The 20,405-nt window shown below is 49.4% G+C and overlaps 1 protein-coding gene across 4 annotated transcripts in view; it reads right to left on the reverse strand.

Moving 5' to 3' along the window:
- Positions 1–20,405, reverse strand: part of LOC123363087 (SREBF chaperone) — a 121,452-nt gene that overhangs the window by 40,413 nt on the left and 60,634 nt on the right. For all 4 annotated transcript variants that reach the window (XM_045003819.1, XM_045003818.1, XM_045003822.1 and 1 more), the window contains 6 exons: positions 10,939–11,068; positions 8,702–8,859; positions 4,188–4,408; positions 2,932–3,037; positions 1,765–1,937; positions 943–1,069 (listed from right to left, as the gene is read on the reverse strand). In XM_045003819.1, coding sequence (XP_044859754.1) covers positions 943–1,069; positions 1,765–1,937; positions 2,932–3,037; positions 4,188–4,408; positions 8,702–8,859; positions 10,939–11,068 — 915 coding nt within the window. The remainder of the gene's footprint in view (positions 1–942; positions 1,070–1,764; positions 1,938–2,931; positions 3,038–4,187; positions 4,409–8,701; positions 8,860–10,938; positions 11,069–20,405) is intronic.

Genomic DNA, 20,405 nt, shown 5'->3' on the forward strand with positions numbered 1-20,405 from the left:
CGAGCGAAGCAGAAGAAATGAGTTCTGAGTGCAGTGAGGCCCGTGAGCCTTCTTAGCTCTTGTGGGAGGAAGTTCCTCAGGCTAGAGCTGACTCCTGAGACAGTTCTGTCTCCTGCGCTCACCAGCCTCCCCCGTTGGCTGGCAGCATCACTGGCCCAGGGGACCGCAGCTGGCAAGGGGGGTGGCTGAGCTGGAGGGAGAGGCGACCTCTCAAGTGGGCTTTGACAGAGATCGTGACCTTGGTGCTGTGTTCAGTGGGAAGCCTACGGAGAGCGAGCACCAGGGTGATGCGCTCACAGGGTCCTGTGTTACTTAGCAGGAAGGCTGCTGAGCTTTGTGCCTGGTGGAGCCTTTCCAGAGCATGCAGCTTCCCACCTTGGTACAGCCAAGTGCAGTAACCCAACACCTGGATCGCAACACCCATGGACCCCCTCCCAAGGGAAGAGTCAATAATCCCCACCAGTAACAGCCCCAAAGCCTCCCTGCTAGTCCCCATCAGCCACAAGTGCCAGGTTCCTCCATCCTCACTGAGCAAAACACAGAGAACCTCGGCCAGGGAAGGCAAAGACACACAACCTCCTGCCCTAGGCATCGGTCTGATTCAGAGCAGGCTTCCTCCCACCGGCATGCCAGCCATGGTGACTGGAGCAGGAAGGGGCTGACTAGGTGCCAAGAAAAGATGGACACAATATTTCACTAATCCGTCAGCAGCGAGGTGTGACGGATGTGCAGCAAAATGTCCCCATGAGGCCAGGAGCCGTCCGGTCCATCAGTATCCTGGGGAAGCAGGGCCAAGCAATGTGGAAAGTGATCAGGAAAGTGGGCATGGTTAGAAAATCCTCGATCCTGGACACAAAGGGCTAAGTAGCTGGCATCAGACAGGTTAGCACCCACCCTCCCTTTGTCCCTTCTTTCAGCAGGAGGCTATTTCTGGATACCTACCCTCCGTTGAGCGTAGGCGTCAAGCCAAACAGCGTGCACAGCCCCACCGACATGAGCAGAGAACTGAGCACCGTCACAACCGCTGCCAGGGCCAAGCCCCATTTTGACTTCACCATGTCAATCTTCCCTGCAAGAGAGAACACAAGGCCCACATCACTGGGGGAAAGCCAATGCCAACTTCCCCATCATGGGGAGCGGATCCGCGTGCTCATTCGCTTCAACAGGCAGCACGCTAGCCAGGGATGGTAGCGGTGGGTTCAAGGCCTCGGATGCCTGGCTAGTGCTGACATAGCAACACAGTACTAGAGAGGCACACTCCAGCCAAAGGAGAGCAACGCAGGGGTGGGCCACAGACGGTCATTCCAGCTACAGGACAGACCAGGGATGTGTGAAAGGAGCATACGTAACCTCACATCAGTGGCAGGTCCTGACGGCACAACCGCAGACAACATGTGGGATCTTTCCGGCCGTGGGCTGGTCCCCCAGAGAAGTGGGGCATGTGCCATCACATGGGGCATTTAGAACTGAACAGGTCAGAGCCCTGTAGGATACGCCACAGGGAACAACCCTGCACTGGCTCAGGAAATAGAACAGCTGAAACCTAATAAGGCCTCTTCCCCTCCACGTCCTAGTTCTATGTCCCAGTAGGATTTCGGCTTCACCTGGCTGCAGGAGTGCCAGGAGACTGCAGCACTGAAGACTAGGTGCTTTGTCCTCCCTACACGTGGGGCAGGGTGTCCTGTGCCACCAGGCCCCTGGGGTCCCCTCTGCCATGAAGCCCATGGACAGGACACTCGCCCTCCCTGCTCCCCACAAACCTACGTGTGGAGAAGTAGATGTAAGCGAAGAGGATGATGTAGGTGGTGACGAGGGGGATCAGCTCAGCAATGCCGATCTCTTCCTTGAAGTGGACGTGAACGATGTGCTCCTCCCGCAGGGTGCAGTTGGGGCTAGGGTGCAGCAGCTTCAGCCGGGAGCGGAGGCTTGTGAGGAACCTGACACGGGAGAAAGGCAGAAGGATGTGACCCTGGTGCTACGCTGTACACTTAACACACCCCTCAGAGGAGGGCCTGGGGGCTGCAGCCAGCCGGGAACATGGTTCTATAGATTTATGCAATACTCGGCAACCAAGAGCAAGGCCAGCTCTGCCTGTCTAGGTTTTGCACCTCATTCCTTGCCCGTGTATCACCAAGTTCCCCTGCAGAGGATTCAGAGAGGGGAGCTGCAAGTCCTCATTAAAGGTGTTTAGCGAGGGGGGTTGGGGTTTACCAAGAACTCGGGCTCTGGTGGCTGGTGCGTGCTGTAGATTCAAACACGCTTCCTGTTGCAGGTGTTGGGTAAGTAGCGCTGATGAATGATGCCAATGGACAGTCCTGGAGACGGGAGGCCTCTCTCCCCCATGCACAGCATGGGCAGCGGCAGGGCAAACCTCCACCGGCTGGCTTGCCAGGCTGCCCTGGGAGAACCACGCGGAGGAGGGAGAGGCGCATTCGCTCTCTAGTCCCATTCAGTCCATGCCCTCTCTGATGAGACGGCCAACAAGGAGCCAGCTACTGCCAGCCAGGATGGTGCTCACTGGGACGCAGAAGCCCATCCATCAGGAGCTGGACTGACGCAAACTCCCCAGGCCAACCAGCTGCCACCAGCAGGGGAACGACTCCACGTACTACAAATATGTGTTGGAAAGATGACTGTGATTGTGGGCAGGGGCAGCCATCCGCAGAGGAACGCTGGGGTGGCTCCTGGGTGCGCTGGGTTTTTTTTAAAGCGACAGTGCTGTGTGTCTAGTGGAGCCAGACAGCTTTACACTGATGATGATAATATTCTATGCTTCTATAGCGCCTTCCCGCTGAGGATCTGACCGTGCTCTGCCCAGCTCTTTCCAGAACAGTGAAAGGACAAATAACGAGAACCAACCAGCTTCCCAGAAGACGGGAGCCCAACAGGCAGGTGACCTGACATGGGAGTAGCAGAGCCAAGGCGCCTTACCTGGAATCATATCGCTGGAGAGCTAGCGTGACCGTGTAGGACACCACCCGCTTCCTGTTGTACAGGTTCACGCCGCTGTACTTCCCCGGGACGCCGAACAAGAGATCTGCAAACGCAACAGGAGCACAACACCATGAGCCTGGACAAAGGTCGATGAGGGACGATGCATGAGTGTTCCTCCCCAGCTGGGCAAGGATGCTGCAGAACCATGTGTTACAGGGGCTGCCAGATCCCCACAGAGCAGGCAGGGCCTTTGCCTTCCAGGGCTCCCCCCAACCCCAAGTCCCCACATCACACACAGTAAAATGGAACTTCAGTCACCTGCCTTGGGAGAGAGCAAAGACTGAGTGAGGTTTTGAGGTTGTGCTCAGACTGTTACGCCCGGCCTCCTCTACTCAATCTAACTAGTACAATGCTGACCCCATGCCACTGCTGTGCACACTTACACATCCATGCGCTACATCAGCACATTCTCTGGGAGTGTGTGTGTTCGTTTTCTGCTTGGGAGAAGGTAAGGTCCCCGGGGACGGAGTCCTGTCTTCCTTCGGGGTGTTATAGTGCTGAACACATTCTGAGTACGGAACTGGGAAACTTTTAAATCAACAAGTCTGAAGGCTCCAATGCCCCTCTTGAGGCAGGAGGGATTACAGGGGTCCTGACCTTAACTGGATCCCCTTATACAGAAAGGAGTGAACAATCCTCTAACTGTGTGGAACCAGGGAGCGGCATGACTTCAGACATGGCCAGATTCCTTATTCTAATTAAAGCAAGAGACTTTCATTGGCACCAGTAGCCCACCTGAGGATGAGCCCCGTGGGTCACTCCAGGCAACGATCAATGAAAGGACAAGAGGGAGCCCTATGAACATTCACCCCCCAGCCCACCCCCGCCTTTAGGGCAGCGCAGCTGGTGCTGTTCTCAGAGCAACCAGAAAGAGACAGGGTGGGAGAAAGCAGCATGGTTAGATCAAAGGACGTGGGGGGTTGTTGGCTACACACAGATATTCTCTCTCTTCCCACGGGCAGCAGGCTGATACGGTTAGAACACCCACTTTTCACCTCTGGAGGGCTGGGTCCAAATCCAACTTAAAAGCCTGGGTGGAATGAGTCTGGTGGCCTCATCCCAGACTCTGCGTGAGGTAAAAACCACGGCCCGATTTGGCACTGCTGGCAATCGGCTCAGGAGAGACCTGGGACTGGAACAGCAGAGCAGGGATGAGGCACCTCTCCCAGCATCTGCACCACTGGGCTGCCTACCTTTGAGGGTAGCCGATGTCTGCAGTGTCTTTGGTTCGTGCTGGTGGATAGTTTTGATGATATCAGGGTCGGAGTTAAAGCGCTCTCGGTCATTCTGCCAGAAGTTCCCTGGAGACAGCAGGAGGCAGCCATGTTCAGGCAGCAGGTCTCGCAGCTTCTTTAAGCTGGGCAGGAGGTCTGTCACCTGAAGGCAGACTTCCTCCAAACTTCTGATCCCAGAACTGAAAGACAGGTAGAGACCAGACGCTGCAGCGTGTTATGATATTCCCAGGCAGCTCATCTCAGAAAGGCAACGCACCCATGCACTCCTGAGCTCTAATTCTCACTCACGACTCGGCTTGTGAACGCACGACTTCAAAAGCCTTCACTGGTTCTGGGGCCTCAGTTCTCAGCACCCAACTTAAGACTCTCAGGGTCTCATTGTCAGAAGTGCTGGGCACCTGCAGGTAACTAGCTTTAGCTGGAGTGATGCATGTTTAGCGCTTCTAAAATCAGACCCAAGGAGCGGGAACTTTTGAAAACTTGGGCCTTAACCTCTCTGCCTCCTCTTCCCCCATTTGCTAATGGGGAATGATAATACACACCTCCCTCAGTATTCCTGGCATGGATTAATTAGGGGTCACAGAGGCTCTGAAGCGTGTGAAGGACACAGCAGGAGTAAAACTGTTCAGCACCAGCAACTCAGCAAACTCTTCTCCGAACTCCTCTGCGGTGCACAGCAAAGGGAATGCCCCCAGCCGTGTGAACTCGTGGGGCAGCAGCGCCGCCCTGCAAGTGATACATGGCTTGGCTGGGTTGTCGTTTCCAAACTGCAGGCATAAACCTGCAGCCCTTGCTTATGGGACTCTCCTCACATGAGTATAGGCTGCAAGATCAGGCCTCCATTTCAGAGCACCTGTCACAGCATTGCAAAGTGCTGCTCTCCCGGTGGGTAAAGCGGCGTGAACTCATGTTCACGTCAGGCTTACACTAACATTCACAATAAAGTGATGCTTGTTATCAAAGTTCAAACCTTGCTTTAGATGCTTACACAATCCTTTGATACCCACTAACAAATCAGATACGCATCTGACTTGACCCAGCCTGGGCCTCACTGGCACTTGTCCGAGTGTGCAAAGCCCAGTAGCAGAGTGGTTGCCCGGGCCAGGGTTGGCTAGCATTGCCCCAAAAGAGAGCACGACTTCCTTGTCAGTGAGCACAGATAAGGCAACTGGCAGGATCTAGCATAAAATCCATGTCCGGCCGCAGAGCCACACAGCAAAATCGAGGCTTTCGCTTCAGAAAAAATGCCATTTCTAGTCCTCCTGGAGGCAAAGACAACCTTCTGCATGGGCACTGACGTAGTGAGGCCTGCCTGAGTCTGCAGAGAGCTTGGAACAGCTCTGGAAGATGTCAGAACTCTGCTCTGTCCCCTCAGTCAGGCATTGACTCTGAAACCTAATGGTGACAACGCTCCTGGCAACAGGATTCACTATGTCATCCCGGATCAGTTTAGCAGGTACATATGGCTCATGTGCTTCTCTCTAATGCCGGATGCAATGAGAGAGACTGGGACAGGATGCAGTGGAATGGCTAGCTGCCCTCAAAGCTGCTGGGGTCTGTTCAAACCACTACAAAAATTTCAAGTCATCCCTGTCCCTGCCCAGAAGGGACAACTGCCCAAAGCCTGAACTGTCTCCAGGGCAAAAAATGCAAACTGCCTCCTGTATCTTCTGGATGGAAAAAGCCCTGGCTGTCCAGTACCGAGATGCCCAATCCCCCACTGACAACTTCAACATGCAGATACACTTTTTCCTTTACATTTTTTTTGCAGCACTTTAACAATTTAGCAGACTAAAATAAATGGAATTTGATGTGAAAACGAGCTGTGAGTCCCAGAATATGGCACTGACTGTGTTATTAATTTCAGATTTAATTCAAGAACATCTGGGTTTGGAAATTATTTCTCTGCCCCAGAAATGGGGCAGTTGTCCCAGAGCTGAGGTCTAGCTGGACACAAAGCAGATGGAGCCTTGTTTCATTTCCACGCAGCGTGGCTACCCATCAAGGACGTTGTCACAGTAATCAGAGGAGACAGTTTATAACCTGCCACTGACGAATGTGCGGCATCACCAGATAGGGATCCACACATGTGATAAAAGGGCAGCTGAACTGAAAACAAACACTGTGTAGCAAGGACATCAGCCCAAGGTTGTGACTGGAAGGCTATTGAAAGCTCTTTCTGAACACAGCACTGGCAGCTTCTCTGGCACATAAAAATGTAAGAACATAAGAACGGCCATACTGGGTCAAATCAAAGATCCATCCAGCCCAGTATCCTGTCTCCTAACAGTAGCTAATGCCTGATGCCCTAGAGGGAATGAACAGAACAGGGAATCATCAAGTGATCCATTCCCTGTCACCCATTCCCAGCTTCTGGCAGACAGAGGCTAAGGACACCATCCCTGCCCATCCCAGCTAATAGCCATTGATGGATCTATCCTCCATGAACTTATCTAGTTCTTTTTTGAACCCTGTTATAGTTTTGGCCTTCACAACATCCTCTGGCAAGGAATTCCACAGGCTGACTGTGCATTGTGTGAAAAAATACTTTCTTTTGTTTTAAATCTGCTGCCTACTAATTTCATTTGGTGGCCCCTAATTCATGTGTTATGAGAAGGAGTAAATAACACTCATTTACTTTCTCCACACCAGTCATGATTTTATAGACCTCAATCATATCCCCCCTTAATCATCTCTTTTCCAAGCTGAAAAGTCCTAGTCTTCTTAATCTCTCCTCCTATGGAAGCTGTTCCATACCCCTAATCATTTTTGTTGCCCTTTTCTGTACCTTTTCCAATTCCAATATATCTTTTTTGAGATGGGGTGACCACATCTGCACGCAGTATTCAAGATGTGGGCATACCGTGGATTTATATAAAAGCAATATGATATTTTATGTCTAATTATCTATCCCTTTCTTAATGATTCCCAACATTTTGTTTGCTTTTTTGACTGCCGCTTCACATTGTGTGGATGTTTTCAGAGAACTATCCACAATGACTCCAAGATCTCTTTCTTGAGTGGTAACAGTTAATTTAGACCCCGCCATTTTATGTGTATATTTGGGATTATGTTTTCCAGTGTACATTACTTTGCGTTTATCAACACTGAATTTCATCTGCCATTTTGTTGGCCAGTCACCCAGTTTTGTGAGATTCCTTTGTAACTCTTTGCAGTCTGCTTTGGAATTAACTATCTTGAGTAGTTTTATATTGTCTGCAAATTTTGCCACCTCGCTGTTTATCCCTTTTTCCAGATCACTTATGAATATGTTGAACAGCCCTGGTCCCAGCACAGACCCCTGGGGGACACCACTATTTACCTCTCTCCATTCTGAAAACTGACCATTTATTCCTGTCATTTGTTTTCTGTCATTTAACCAGTTACTGATCCATGAGAGGACCTTCCCTGCTGTCCCATGACTGCTTGCTTTGCTTAAAAGCCTTCGGTGAGGGACCTTGTCAAAGGCTTTCTGAACATCCAAGTACATTATATCCAGTGGATCACTCATGTCCACATGTTTGTTGACCCCCCTCAAAGAATTCCAATACATTGGGAAAACAACAAGGAGCCCGGTGGCACCTTAAAGACTAACAGATTTATTGGGGCATAAGCTTTCGTGGGTAAAAAAACCTCACTTCTTCATATGCCGATACATTGGCGAGGCATGATTTCCCTTTACAAAAAACATGTTGACTCTTCCCCAACAAATCATGTTCATCTATGTATCTGATAATTCTGTTCTTTACTATAGTTTCAACCAGTTTGCCTGGTACTGAAATTAGGCTTACTGGCCTGTAATTGCCGGGATTGCCTCTGGAGCTTTTTTAAAAACTTGGCGTCACATTAGCTGCCCTGCAGTCATCTGTTTCAGAAGCTGGTGTAAACGATAGATTACATACCAGTTAGTAGTTGTGCAATTTCACATTTGAGTTCCTTTAGAACTCCTGGGTAAATACCGTTTGGTTCTGGTGACTTCTTAGTGTTTAGTGTATCAATTTGTTCCAAAACCTTCTCTAATGATACCTCATTCTAGGACAGTCCTCAGATTTGTCACCTAAAAAGAATGGCTCAGGTTTTGGAGTCTCCCTCTCATCCTCAGCTGTGAAGACCAATGTAAAGAATTAATCTAGCTTCTCTGCAATGGCCTTATTGTGTCTGAGTGCTCCGTTAGCATCTCAATCGTCCAACGGCCCCAATGGTTGTTTAGCAGGCTTCCTGCTTCTGATGTACTTCAACATTTTTTTGCTATTACTTTTGGAGTAATATGAACTTGTCTACACTAGGGTGTGGAAAGAATGTGACATCATTTGCCTTGAAGCCCACCTAGTTTCTTGCTTTCCTTATTGCCAGGAGTCTAAGGATTTCAATCCTGATGGCTAGACCCACAGAGCACTAGGTCAAAAGGGGAGTCCGCGTGACACTGGCAGGCCCAGTTCCGTATCCGGACTCTCTAATCCATGGGCGTTTACCTGTCTCTCAGGGCGTGGTTTCTGATCTCCTCCACTAGCTGGAAGACGCGGGAGAGCGGCGAGCGGAACACGTCCACAGCGAGGAAGTTCTTGTGCCATGGCGAGACTGTGGCTTTCACCAAGATCTGCTGGATGTAGGCCACGGGAGCGCCCAGGTACTGTGGGGAAAGCCGGGGGAGAGAGAGAGGTGACCTTCTGGAGACAGTGGAGTCTGCAAGCCTGCGGAGTGAGCAGGGATCTCTCCTGCAAACCCTATAGCATCAACCCCTAAGCCTTCCTTCTTGCAGTCCCCTCTTTTGTGACGGATGGGGGACGGGTGCCCCCCACACGCACTCTTGTGCCACACCCGACCATGGCCTGTTTTCCTCCTCTCATTTTCTGGTTTCTTTCTAGCTTCATAGTTTTTATTCCCTCGCGTTCCCCTCTCACCTGGTAGCTCTCCCATTCCTTCCCGGCAGGCTGCATGCCGCTTTGGAGTGGGTGTGGCCTCTGGTGGCCACACCCTTCACGCTCTAGCAGCTGACCTGAGTGCCATGGCTGAAGAGAAGCTTTCCTCAGCCAGCTGCAGTCTGAGCCTATAGCCCTGTACACACGAGCTGCCTCTAGGGCTGGCTGCAGTGGAGCGACTGCAGGAGCCTGGAGGAAGACAGGTGGCTTCAGCCACAGCCAGAAGAGCGGGGACACCTTGATCTACCAAAAATGTTCATGCACTTGGCAGCCTCTGCTGAAGAGAGGCCTGGGACTGTAAAAGCAGGGGGCTGCAAGTTAGGCTTGAAGTGCCCTGGCAGAGCTGTGATGTGCCAAGGACTAGGATACCCAGGGATCCCGCAGGTCAGGAGGGAAGGGCATTGCAGAGCTATGCTGAGCGGGGGGCGGTTTTAGAACTGTCCCCAGCCTCCAGAAGAAGGGCTGTGGATACAGGCTGCTCATGCCGAAGAAAAGTCAAACTCTTACCCGGTACATTCGGACACCAGCAGCATTGATTTGCATGATCCTGGCTGATACAAGAAACCCTTGGCTTCTACCCAAGTCAGTGTTAACCCTTTGTTCATGCCTCCACTGCCAGAGCACAATGGGCTCATCACGCTGGGACAGTCACCCAGCTCTGAGTGTGGCTGCTTAACCTCAAATGGAAAACGCTTGGTTTTGCCCTTAAGAAGTAGGCATAAATGTTGGAGATGAGACCCGAACTGGCACCAAATGGCTCCTAGTTACCGCGGACACTCCAGGCAGCTAGCCGAGCCAAAGGAGAGAACACACAGGATGTACTGAAGCGCTCAAGGCACAGGGACTGGGATCCACAGCCTTTCACCTCCAGGCCAACAGTCTGATCCCAGCTCAGCTTGGCAGTGATGGACCAGTCATTCTGTTCTGGTGGCTGGTCGGTGGAGCAGGAGTTGTGAACTGGTTGGTAGGTCAGAGACCAAATCCCCACAGACAGGGGTACAGCAGTAAGTGACCCCCTGATTGGTAGCATCTCCATGGATGATAGCAGCAGTACAGACTGGCTGAGCTGTATTCTCACCCTTATGCGGGGGGAGTGTCCCATGGCAGGGCTGAGGCATGCTAGCAGAGTGGTGGGGGGAGCTTGCCCTGTCACTGCCCGCACTGTCCCTGTTGGAGGGGAAGAACTGAGACCTTTTGTTTTCTGGGCTGTCAATCCAGCCCCAGGGGCAAGGATCAGCATTCATGTCGCACTCCCTGTCAGATCCTGGCCCAGGCCAGGGAAGCTAAGGATGCAACCAGTGAACCAAATTCGGTGCTGAATCCTGGTCACGTGCCACCAGCAGCACATTGCACATACGCTAAGAAGAATCCAGCACCTACCACTAGCACTAAATTGACTTAAAATAACTGAATAATAATTGTGAAAGAACGCAGCAAGCAAAATGCAACACTTGACTCAGGATACGGTTCTCTGTCTCCCCTTGGACTGCAGGCTCCTGCTGAACAGCATTTGAAAGCTTTTACTCACCCACTCTGAAGGCCCAGAATTGGGTCTCCTGACAGCATTCGAGTCTAACGACAGGAGTACATTAGCCCTGAATTTAACAGCCAGGCGAGGTGAGAAATTACAAGGCACTTCTTCCGTTCACTATATTAAGGTGCAAATAACACCAGAGTGAACTCCCCACCGCCCCCCGGCTCTCTCTCTCAGGTGCGTGCGTACGCGCGTGCACACACACACACACAAGTCAGCAGGGGGCAGCACATACACACACACGCAAAAGACCTACCCAATCAGGTCTCTCACTAGGATCTCCTTGCTGGTGGCCCGGCTCTGAAGACGGTGGTGAGTAATCCTTCACCGGGGTGCTGTACTCCACAGGGCCCGTTCCAGGTAAGGGGAGCTTAAGCAGTGGGTAGCTAAGATTAAGACACAAGCAAGAAGAATTATACATTTAAGCAAGCCCACATTTTACTGCATGTCACACGCTGAAATGCATTGGGCCCAAACCTTGCCAAGGACTGGGAGATGTAAGGGGAACTTTTTCCAGGTTAACAATCTGAATCTGACCCAGCACAGTAATATCCAAAAGCTGATGCCTCTGCTGGCCTCTCTCTCTGTCTACACGGGGATAACAAATGTGCAGCTGGCTCACAGGTCTTGGGCTCCAGGGCTGAAAAATTACTATGTAGACACTCAGGCAAGGTCCCAGAGGTTGGGCTCCAGCCCAAGCCCGAACAGCCATTTTTAGCCCCACAAGCCTGAGGCAGCTGACATGGGTCAGCCATGCCAGGGGCTTTTATCCCCAGGTAGACATACCCTCTGAATTGGTGGCTTCAGTACAGTTCCTGTTAGATGGATTTATGCATCCCTGCCAGCCCTTTAGTCGGCAGTCTTGGAGAGAACTCAAAGAATGAATGGGCCATGCCGCTGAACCACCCTCTGAACCATCAGGCCATCTCCCCCGGGCGGGTGGGACAGCTGAAACATAGTGAGGATGTGGAGCTAGTGGAAGCAGATTTGTGTTTTTCCTTGAGGGAAGGGGTTACAGTCACGAATGCTGTAGTTTTGCAGTTAGGGAGAGGACAGTTGAGCAGCTCGGCAGAGAGACAGCAGAAAAACTGAATTGCTTTTAAAGTCCTGAAAGTTAGCAGTGTCAGAGACAGATTAAGGTGCTCAGGCAGCCAGCTCTGGCTGGCTACTCCACAGTCTGAACCCTGAAAGCAGACACCTCTTACAGAGTAAGGATCCACCAAATGCACTTTGCATGGGCCACATTCCTGCATAACCAAGAGATGGTAACTACTTTTGAACACTCCTGATCCAAGCTGGATTCAAAAGGCGCCAGGTCTTTCCAAATCCTTGACATCCAGCACCATCCTTGTACTTTTCCAGGGCTGGCACTCAAAGGCCTGTCTCCAGGATTGAACCATTTCTGACACTTGCCACAAACTTCACTGGTCTCGAATGGTGGGTTCTGAAACACCAGACCATGAAGTCATGTCATTCTTATTACCTTCTTGCCCCCTTGCAGCTGCAATTTCGGTGTGATTGTAGCAGCTGGTAACCTATTAACCATTCATATTAGAGATTAATGCTTTCTAACACTTGAAAGCTGAGAGGCCCAGCTTTCACACAGTACAGAGCATTTTCTTTTTAGCGCTAGATGTTCTTTAGATTCTAAAATAATGTTAGAATCGAACTTGGGGGAAACACTTCAGCCAAAGGGTTGGGACCCACCAATGCTAGAAGCGATTAAGACAGGATTCCTGGTTTTCCAGTGGCATATAGCCTGGCTCTGTAGCCTTGTTGGTTCACAATACATCAGATCTTGAATTTGTCATTGGTCCTTCAGACTAGCAACGCTCTTTATGGCAGTGATCCCAAGTGAACTATAAAGGTCCTGGCCCAATGCCATTTTCAATCCCTGTAACGATCAGTGACACAGTAATCAATGCAATACCCACTTGGTTTATCCATGGATCTGTTAAGAGTCTGGCAACACCGGAGGTTTCTAAGGCTTGACGTTTCAGAGGGCAGGGCGAAGACAAGTGACAGATAGAAGATGCGGTTTGAAAAAAGCCAGCAAATCGAAAGAGGACAAAGAGTGATGTGACTGGTTAAAGTGGGTCAGCTTTTCTGGTTTAATATTCCAGACATTTTTAATCACTTGACAAAACACAATGGCCAGGACACAAAAAGGTCTGACCCAGACTATGACAAGCGGCTCAGCGGAGGAAGAAGTAAATACATGCTACAATGCATCGGGATGAGAACCCACAGTACAGGCCACAATTTTGGAGACATAGTTGCAGCAACCAGGGTCGGGAGTAGGACGGACACACGCATGGGGTATGGGGGGTGAGGCTGGGGCCACAGCTGGAGGTGGGAGTGGAGCCCTGGGCGTGGAGCTGGCAGCCGGGATCCCCGGCATGGGGCCAGCAGCCAAGCTGGGTGGCACTCCTTCCCCAACCCCGATGGGGGTACACACTCCCTCCAAAATGTTCCTCTGCACCCCCCAAGGGGGCACGCCCCACCGCTTGGGGACCTCTGACGTAATGTCTAATAACTTGGAACATTAAAGCACCTGCCCAGCACATGAGATCTGGTGAGATCACAGCCCAAGGGAGTATGGTTTCACTTCACAGAGTAAACTGGTTGGCTCTGAGATGGGCATTACTCAAAAAAAAGAGGCAAGAGGGTGACTGACAAAGCAGGATGGGCCAAGAGGAAGCCTGTTATATTAAGAAGTGATTACTGATGCCTGACTAGCATATACGAGTCCAGAGGTCTGACGATCCAGCGTAGCCACAAACGCTTCTGATTCACACCAGTAGCCCGCTTACAGGGACACCTCCCCACGTAGCCACCTGGGAGGTTTCAAAGCCAGATATATGTTCATTCATGTATCTTAGCTCATTTAAAATGAGGTGCACTGAACGCAGAAAGCGAGTGTGTTAATGCGAAGGACGTTGCTTATGACTGATGAACAGCTGTTCAGCAGTGCACACCGTCTCATCCCTTCCCTGGTTAAAACTCTACTGCTTGGGACTGTGGTCTTAACAGATAAAGCTAAGCAAGGTCTAGGGTGGCCAGTGCTTGGATGGGAGACACAAGTGCTGCAGGAAATGATGATGGTGATTCACGGGGCGACCTTCCTAAAGAAAGAGTCCATAGCCCTGTGCCCCGACTCAGGGTGTTTGCCCCGGCTGTCTCGGACAAATGCCTGGTCGGAGCATTGCATTCCACAGGTAAATCTTACCCCCCTGCTGCTTCCGCTGGTCAGAGAATTCTTCCCCCCTTCCTGTCCTACAGCACTGTGGGCAGTTCCTGGGCAGCAAGAGACGCTCCTGCATTCCAAGTAGTGGGCTGAATCCTGCACAGTGTGTGAAGCACTTTGGGAGCCACAGGCCAGGAGAAGTAGCGCTATCATTATAAATATACAAATAAGGACATGTACAGGCTGATCGGTCTCATCCTCTCCCCTCCAGTACCGCAAGAGGCAGCTATTCCTCCGCCCCCTGCATGTGACCCCCATCTCCCAGAATCCTTTGAACTACTGCTTTCAGCCCTTCAAGGGATTCCTAGTGGAGCTCTTGATCCCGGCATACGTGGAGGGGGTGCTCCACTCTTAAGGCCTGTTTGGAAGGAGACCTTCTCCTTCCTTCATTGCTGGGGAGGGGCAGGCTCCGCTCTCACCGGCCAGAGGAGTTTTGCTCTGTCTCTCCCTCTTGCCCATGAGGGCGCTAGCGTTATTCAGTGCCTCCCCGAGACTGGGTGTTTTGTTTCCTTGTGTTTTGGTAGAGCATCGGTGTGACGGGTATTCCAGTCACTTTGCATATGGTGTGGGAAGAGCATGGACAGTGCTGACCAGAAGCACCCGGCCGTGGAATGGCTGCCAACAGGGACCAGTTTCTGACCTACAGAAACCCACCGGGGGGCTATGCCCCGGCCTTTGAGAACTACCCACTGAGGCGATTAATGAAATTCTGCACTATAATCCATATGGCAGCCAAGATAACAATGTTAAAGGAACGTTACGGCGGCCAAGTAAGTACTCAGAAGTTAGGAAATGACCAAATTACGGTTGCCATTGCAACCTGACGTCAGCTCCCGGTGCACATACATCATCCTACAGGCTTCCAATGGCCGAGGGACTTGAGGCTCTACGCTCAACTCAATAGCATTCCTCTGCTCCTTGGGAACGCAAGGTGATAACTTCTGAACATGGGATCAGTCTGTAGGTCTACGAGCTGGTTCATGGCCGCCATTAACACCTTGCAGCATAACTACCTCCCCCATCTCCACTCTGCTCAGAATCCCAAGGGAGTTTAACATGCTGACATATGAGGGACTTCTCTCTGCTTGGCCTTATGTTGTTCAGGGAGGTGGTGTGACTGTGTCCATGTAACAGCGTGGCAGTGGCGGCGGGAGACAAATTTAGCCGTGGACACATGCAAAACTACCGCGAAACATAATGTTGCTGTGAAGCCCAGGCCCCAAATAAATCATTTAACAAATTACCCATAATACAAACTGACCTATTTAGATCTCTTCCTGAACTAGCGGGGGCCAGGAGGGTGACACACAGGGAGCTTATGGGGATGGGGAGGAATAGAAGGATGCAAGGAGCCCCTGGTGTGTGCAGTGAGCTTGGCCTTCAAAAGATACAAAGTGTGTCCCCCTAGACACAGGTAGGTTAAGACAGGCATAGTCACAAGGGAAACGGGCACAGAGAGCCCCTGGCATAGGGCACAGAAGGGGAAGTGGGGGGTCACACAGAGCCCCTGGAATGGAGAGGAAAATAGGGGACCCTAGAATGGAGGACATGAGGGAGCGCATGTGGGGGATAGGGGTTGTGGGAAGACCTTGCACTGCAGGGGGATGGGAGGGTGGCACACAGGGAGCTTGTGGGGGGAGGGAGGGATGCCAGGAGCCCCATTGTGTGCAGTGATCTCAGCCTACAGAAGCTATGAACTGTGTGACCCTCTAGTTATATGACCGCAACCTAGTTTTTCCCCTAGGCTCCCTGCCTCGTTCACTGAATACACAGTTATTCAAGTTCTTTTTATCCTTCATTCAGTGTGTAACCCCAGCCTTTATTTCACACTCAACCACTAGAACTAACAAAGTAACTGGCAGCAGTAGTGGGTTGTTACCCTCTAAGGGAACCAGCCCCTAGAAGGTGGCAATACACACACTGACACACTCATGTCACCTTGGTCAAGTCACTTAGTTTCTCTCTGTCTTATTTTCCCCAGCTGTAGAAAAGGGATTCTGGTAAATAAAACAGTGGGAAACATCCACTGCTGTCTCCAGGTACACTAGCACAGTGATTGTAATCTGGAAAGGTTGAGTGCACTCCTTTCAGGAGTCTGATTTGTCTTGTGTACGCCCAAGTTTCACCTCACTTAAAAACAACTTGCTTACAAAATCAGACATAAAAATACAAAAGTGTCCCAGCCCACTAGTACTGACAAATAGCTGACTTCCTCATTTTTACCATATAATTAAAAAATCAATCAACTGGAATATAAATATTGGGCTTACATTTCAGCGTATAGTATATAGAGCAGTATATACAAGTCACTGTCTGTGTGAAATTTTTGTTTGTGCTGACTTTGCTAGTGCTTTTTATGTAGCCTGTTGTAAAACTAGGCAAATATCTAGATGAGCTGATGTACCCCCTGGAAAACCTCTGCGTACCCCCAGATGTACATGCCGCATGTTGAGAACCACTGCTCTAGCACAAAGGGTGCAGGGGGAGGGTGGGGTTAATGCAACAGAGCTCTGAAGAAGAGTGGCTAAGGACCAATAACATTACAAGACATACCAAAGAAACGGGCTGGGCTTGCTGTGGACAGGTGAGACGTTGCTTACCACCTGTAAAAGATGCCTAGGACAGGACACCTGAATTTAGTTTTAATTAAAAGTTAACCAGCCAACAGGGGAACGTGAGGGTTTTTATGGCAGTGATACTGGAGCTCATGATAGGATCTGAACGCCCCTCCTAAGCCAACAGGACACTAGAGAAGGGTAGCTAGGCCAAAAGCGAGTCACCCATGGGAGAGGCAAGCATGCACATGGATTGCCACATCTATTGTTTCAGCTTCATGCTCACCCTCTGGCATAATTAACACTGCCCAAGGAAGTGTTGCTAAGGGACAGATCAGACCCACCTTAGTGGTGTAAGAGGCAGGCTCCAGTGCTAATCCCCAGCTCTTGGTTGTTTTACAACACTGCTCTGAAATGATAGCTGCATTCTGATCATACATGGAAAAAAGACTTTGTAGGCTAATAAATATGGATACACTTTTAACAGGAAGGTGGCCAATTCAGACGTGCTTCTAGGTGGTGGGAAAAGGCAGGTACTAATGCCAGCCCAAAAGCCCCACTGAGTAGGCAGGTAGACCACGCACCAGACTGCAAATCAGATCAATGGTGTTTAAACTGCCTTCAGCCATGGCTAGTGCCTGTGTTACCCCAGAATCTGACATTCCTGCTGTGCGTACCCAAGAATTTGACAATATTGCAGCCAACAATTTTGTATGTTCAGCCACTGCCAGCTGAAAACCAAACATCACAAAGCTAGAAAAATCTTAGGCCTTTGTGAAGGAAGGGCAGACAACTCCAGTTGCAGTTTCTTAATCAGAATGGGAAGATGGGACAGAAAGTTAACAAGTATGAAAGAGAGAGAGTCAATAGTGACCTTGGTTTTAAATGCCCCATATACATTATTGGTATAACTAGAAATGTTTTAATAAAAAGTAATAAGATGTTTTACTGAAATTAGGAAAATTTGGAAAACCCAATAGGTTGTTTTGTTTAAAGTTAGCTATAAAAAAATAGGCGAAAGAATATGCTTTGGAACAGTCCAATTGGGAGAGGAACTGGCATCTAAGCTCTCCAGCAGTCAGACAGAAGGCAGGGCCCACTGAAACCTGGCTGCTGATTCCTCAAAACCATTTCTTGACCTTAGATAAATAGTCACTGAAAGTAAGTACAATATTTAGATTGCAATGGATTTATAACTGTATGGTAAAAATGAGACAGGAAGCAGTTTTTCAGTAATAATGTGCTGGGACTCTTTTGTATTTCTATGTTTGATTTTGTAAGCAAATAGTTTTTAAGTGAGGTGAAACTGTACGGGGAGATTTTGGCAAACCAGTAAAGTGCCTGAAACCACTATGGCTTATTGTTAAAATCAGCCTATTCAGCAGTCTCAGCTTGACCAAGGCAGGAGAGGAGGGGGTTTGGGGTGCCACAGAAAGGGCAGCTTGACCCCATGTCCTTCCTGATAAGAACTGTGTTGAAGTTGCTGGTACCTGCATTTTAAAAAAGCAGGATGTGCCCAGGAATGACTATTGGGGTCTCAAGGCTGAAAACTCTGGAAAAACCCACACCTGGTTAATCAATAATCAGAAGGAACCTCTTGCTTGACCATTAAAACTGCTCACTTCACAAGTTCTCTTTACGGGACATGTCATTCTATTACTAATGGATAAATAGGGGGGAAAAAGCCTAAGATAGTTGGGCTCATTTGGGGACTCTTTTTGGACTCTCCCTCTGGATACATCTTGTGGTCCCCACCGGCAGACGGATGATTTGGCCACCGGAAGCCTGTCGCTGTGTCACTCGAGAGCCATACTCAGCTTTGGTAATTATCAAGGGTTAGGGGTGTTTTACTAACTTGCTGTGGACGTGTGTAAGTGCTTGAGACTAAGTAAAGTTTAGCTTTAAGTGAAAGCACTCTCGTGTTGTCCTGTTTGTGCCAGCCATCTATCGGTCAGACGGTCGTGTCTCCCCTGATTTATTTCCTGACACCACCTCGCACAGAGTAAAAATTACCAAGAGCTTTGGGCTAAAAGAACCCCAGGAAACAAAACTTGGGGGTATGCAAGAGAAATCAGACTCCTGAAAGGGGTACTGTAATCTGGAGAGCCACTGAGTTAAGTTACCATTGCTTTGGGTTCTGAGAAACCCCGGTAACACCCAAGCACAAGTCAACAATAGCAACAGTGGAGAAAGTAAAGGGCTTTAGTGTATATCATTGTAAGAGCAGTTGTCATGCTGGAGCAGTTCAAAGAACAAGTCAAGAATTTCTTTGGGGTGGTGGGGATTTTATTTTTCAGTCTTCTCTCACTCAGTGGTGGAGCTGATTTTACTCAAACTTACACACACATGATCACCTTAATAGCGACCAAGCACGGAAAATTTCAGCATGAAAAAGTAAAGATTTTAAACAGCTATGAGCAACTGGGGGGAAAAGGGCGGGGGGGGGGGGGGTGATGGTGGTAAGAAGTGAAATAGTTCTGGATCCTTAAGAGAAGGAGCTACTGTCTTTGCTCTCCTATAACACTTTGTCCTGTCACGGCATATAGGAGACAATCTCAAAGCACTTTATATACGAAGCTTCACGCTAGTCATATCAGGGTGCGTAAAACTGAGGTAGAGAGAAATTAAGGCCAACATCTTTAAGATCAGCCACTACTTGTGTACCTCAATTGCTAGATCCCTACTTTGAGACAATGTGCCTGATTTTCACAGGTAATACACACCCACCACTCAAATTGAAATGAGACAATAAGAACATAGGAGCTGCCATCCCAGGTCAGACCATGTAGCCTGTCTACAACAGTGGCCAGTACCAGAGCTTCAGGTGGAATGTACAGAACAGAGCAATTATGGAGTGATCCACCTGCCTGCCACTCCCGGCAGTCAGAGGTTTAGGGTCACTTCAAGCATAGGATCATGTCCCTGACATCATAGTTAATTGGACTTATCCCCCATGAACTTATCCAGTTCTTTTTTTAACCCAGTTATATTTTTGGCCATCACAACATCCCATGACAATGAGTTCCAGAGGCCGTGTGTTGTGTGAAAAAGTACTTCCTCTTGGTTGAATTAAACCTGCTGCCTATTAATTTCATTGGGTGACTCCTGGTTTTTGTATTGGGGGAAAGATTAAATAACACTTTTCTATTCATTTTCTCCACGCCACTCATGATTTAATAGATCTCTATCACATCCCCTCTTAGTTGTCTCTTTTCTAAACTAAACATCCCTGATTATTTTACTCTCTCTTGGATCAAAAGCTGTTTGATACCCTTGTCATAGAACTAGAAGGGACCTTGTGAGGTCATCTAGTCCTAGGAGGAGGGATAGCTCAGTGGTTTGAGCATTGGCCTGCTTAAACCCAGAGTTGTGAGTTCAATCCTTGAGGGGGCCACTTAGGGATCTGGGGCAAAAATTGGTCCTGCTAGTGAAGGCAGGGGGCTGGACTCGATGACCTTTTGAGGTCCCTTCCAGTTCTAGGAGATTGGTATATCTCCAATTATTACCTTTATTATTACCAGTCCCCTGCACTCAAAGCAGGACTAAGTAGTAGCTCTGTTTGTCTAACATAATCGTTAAAATCTCCAATGACAGATCCCACAAGCTCCCCAGGAAATTGAATATTCCAGTGCTTAACTACCCTGACAGGAAGTTTTTCCTACTATCCAACTTAACCCTCCCCCTTCCTGCAATTTAAGCCCATTAATTCTTGTCCTATCCTCAGAGGTTAACAAGAACAATTTTTCTCCCTCCGCCTTGTAACAACTCTTTATGTACTTGAAAACTATTATCACGTCCCCACTCTGACAAAAACTGGGTTTGTTTAGTCTGGAGAAGACAATCTTCCCTCATAGGTCATGTTTTCTAGACCTTTAATCATTTTTGTTTGGACTTTCTCCAATTTGTCCACATCTTTCTTGA

Source organism: Mauremys mutica, chromosome 2, assembly GCF_020497125.1.
Source record: "Mauremys mutica isolate MM-2020 ecotype Southern chromosome 2, ASM2049712v1, whole genome shotgun sequence".
NCBI lineage: Eukaryota > Metazoa > Chordata > Testudines > Geoemydidae > Mauremys > Mauremys mutica.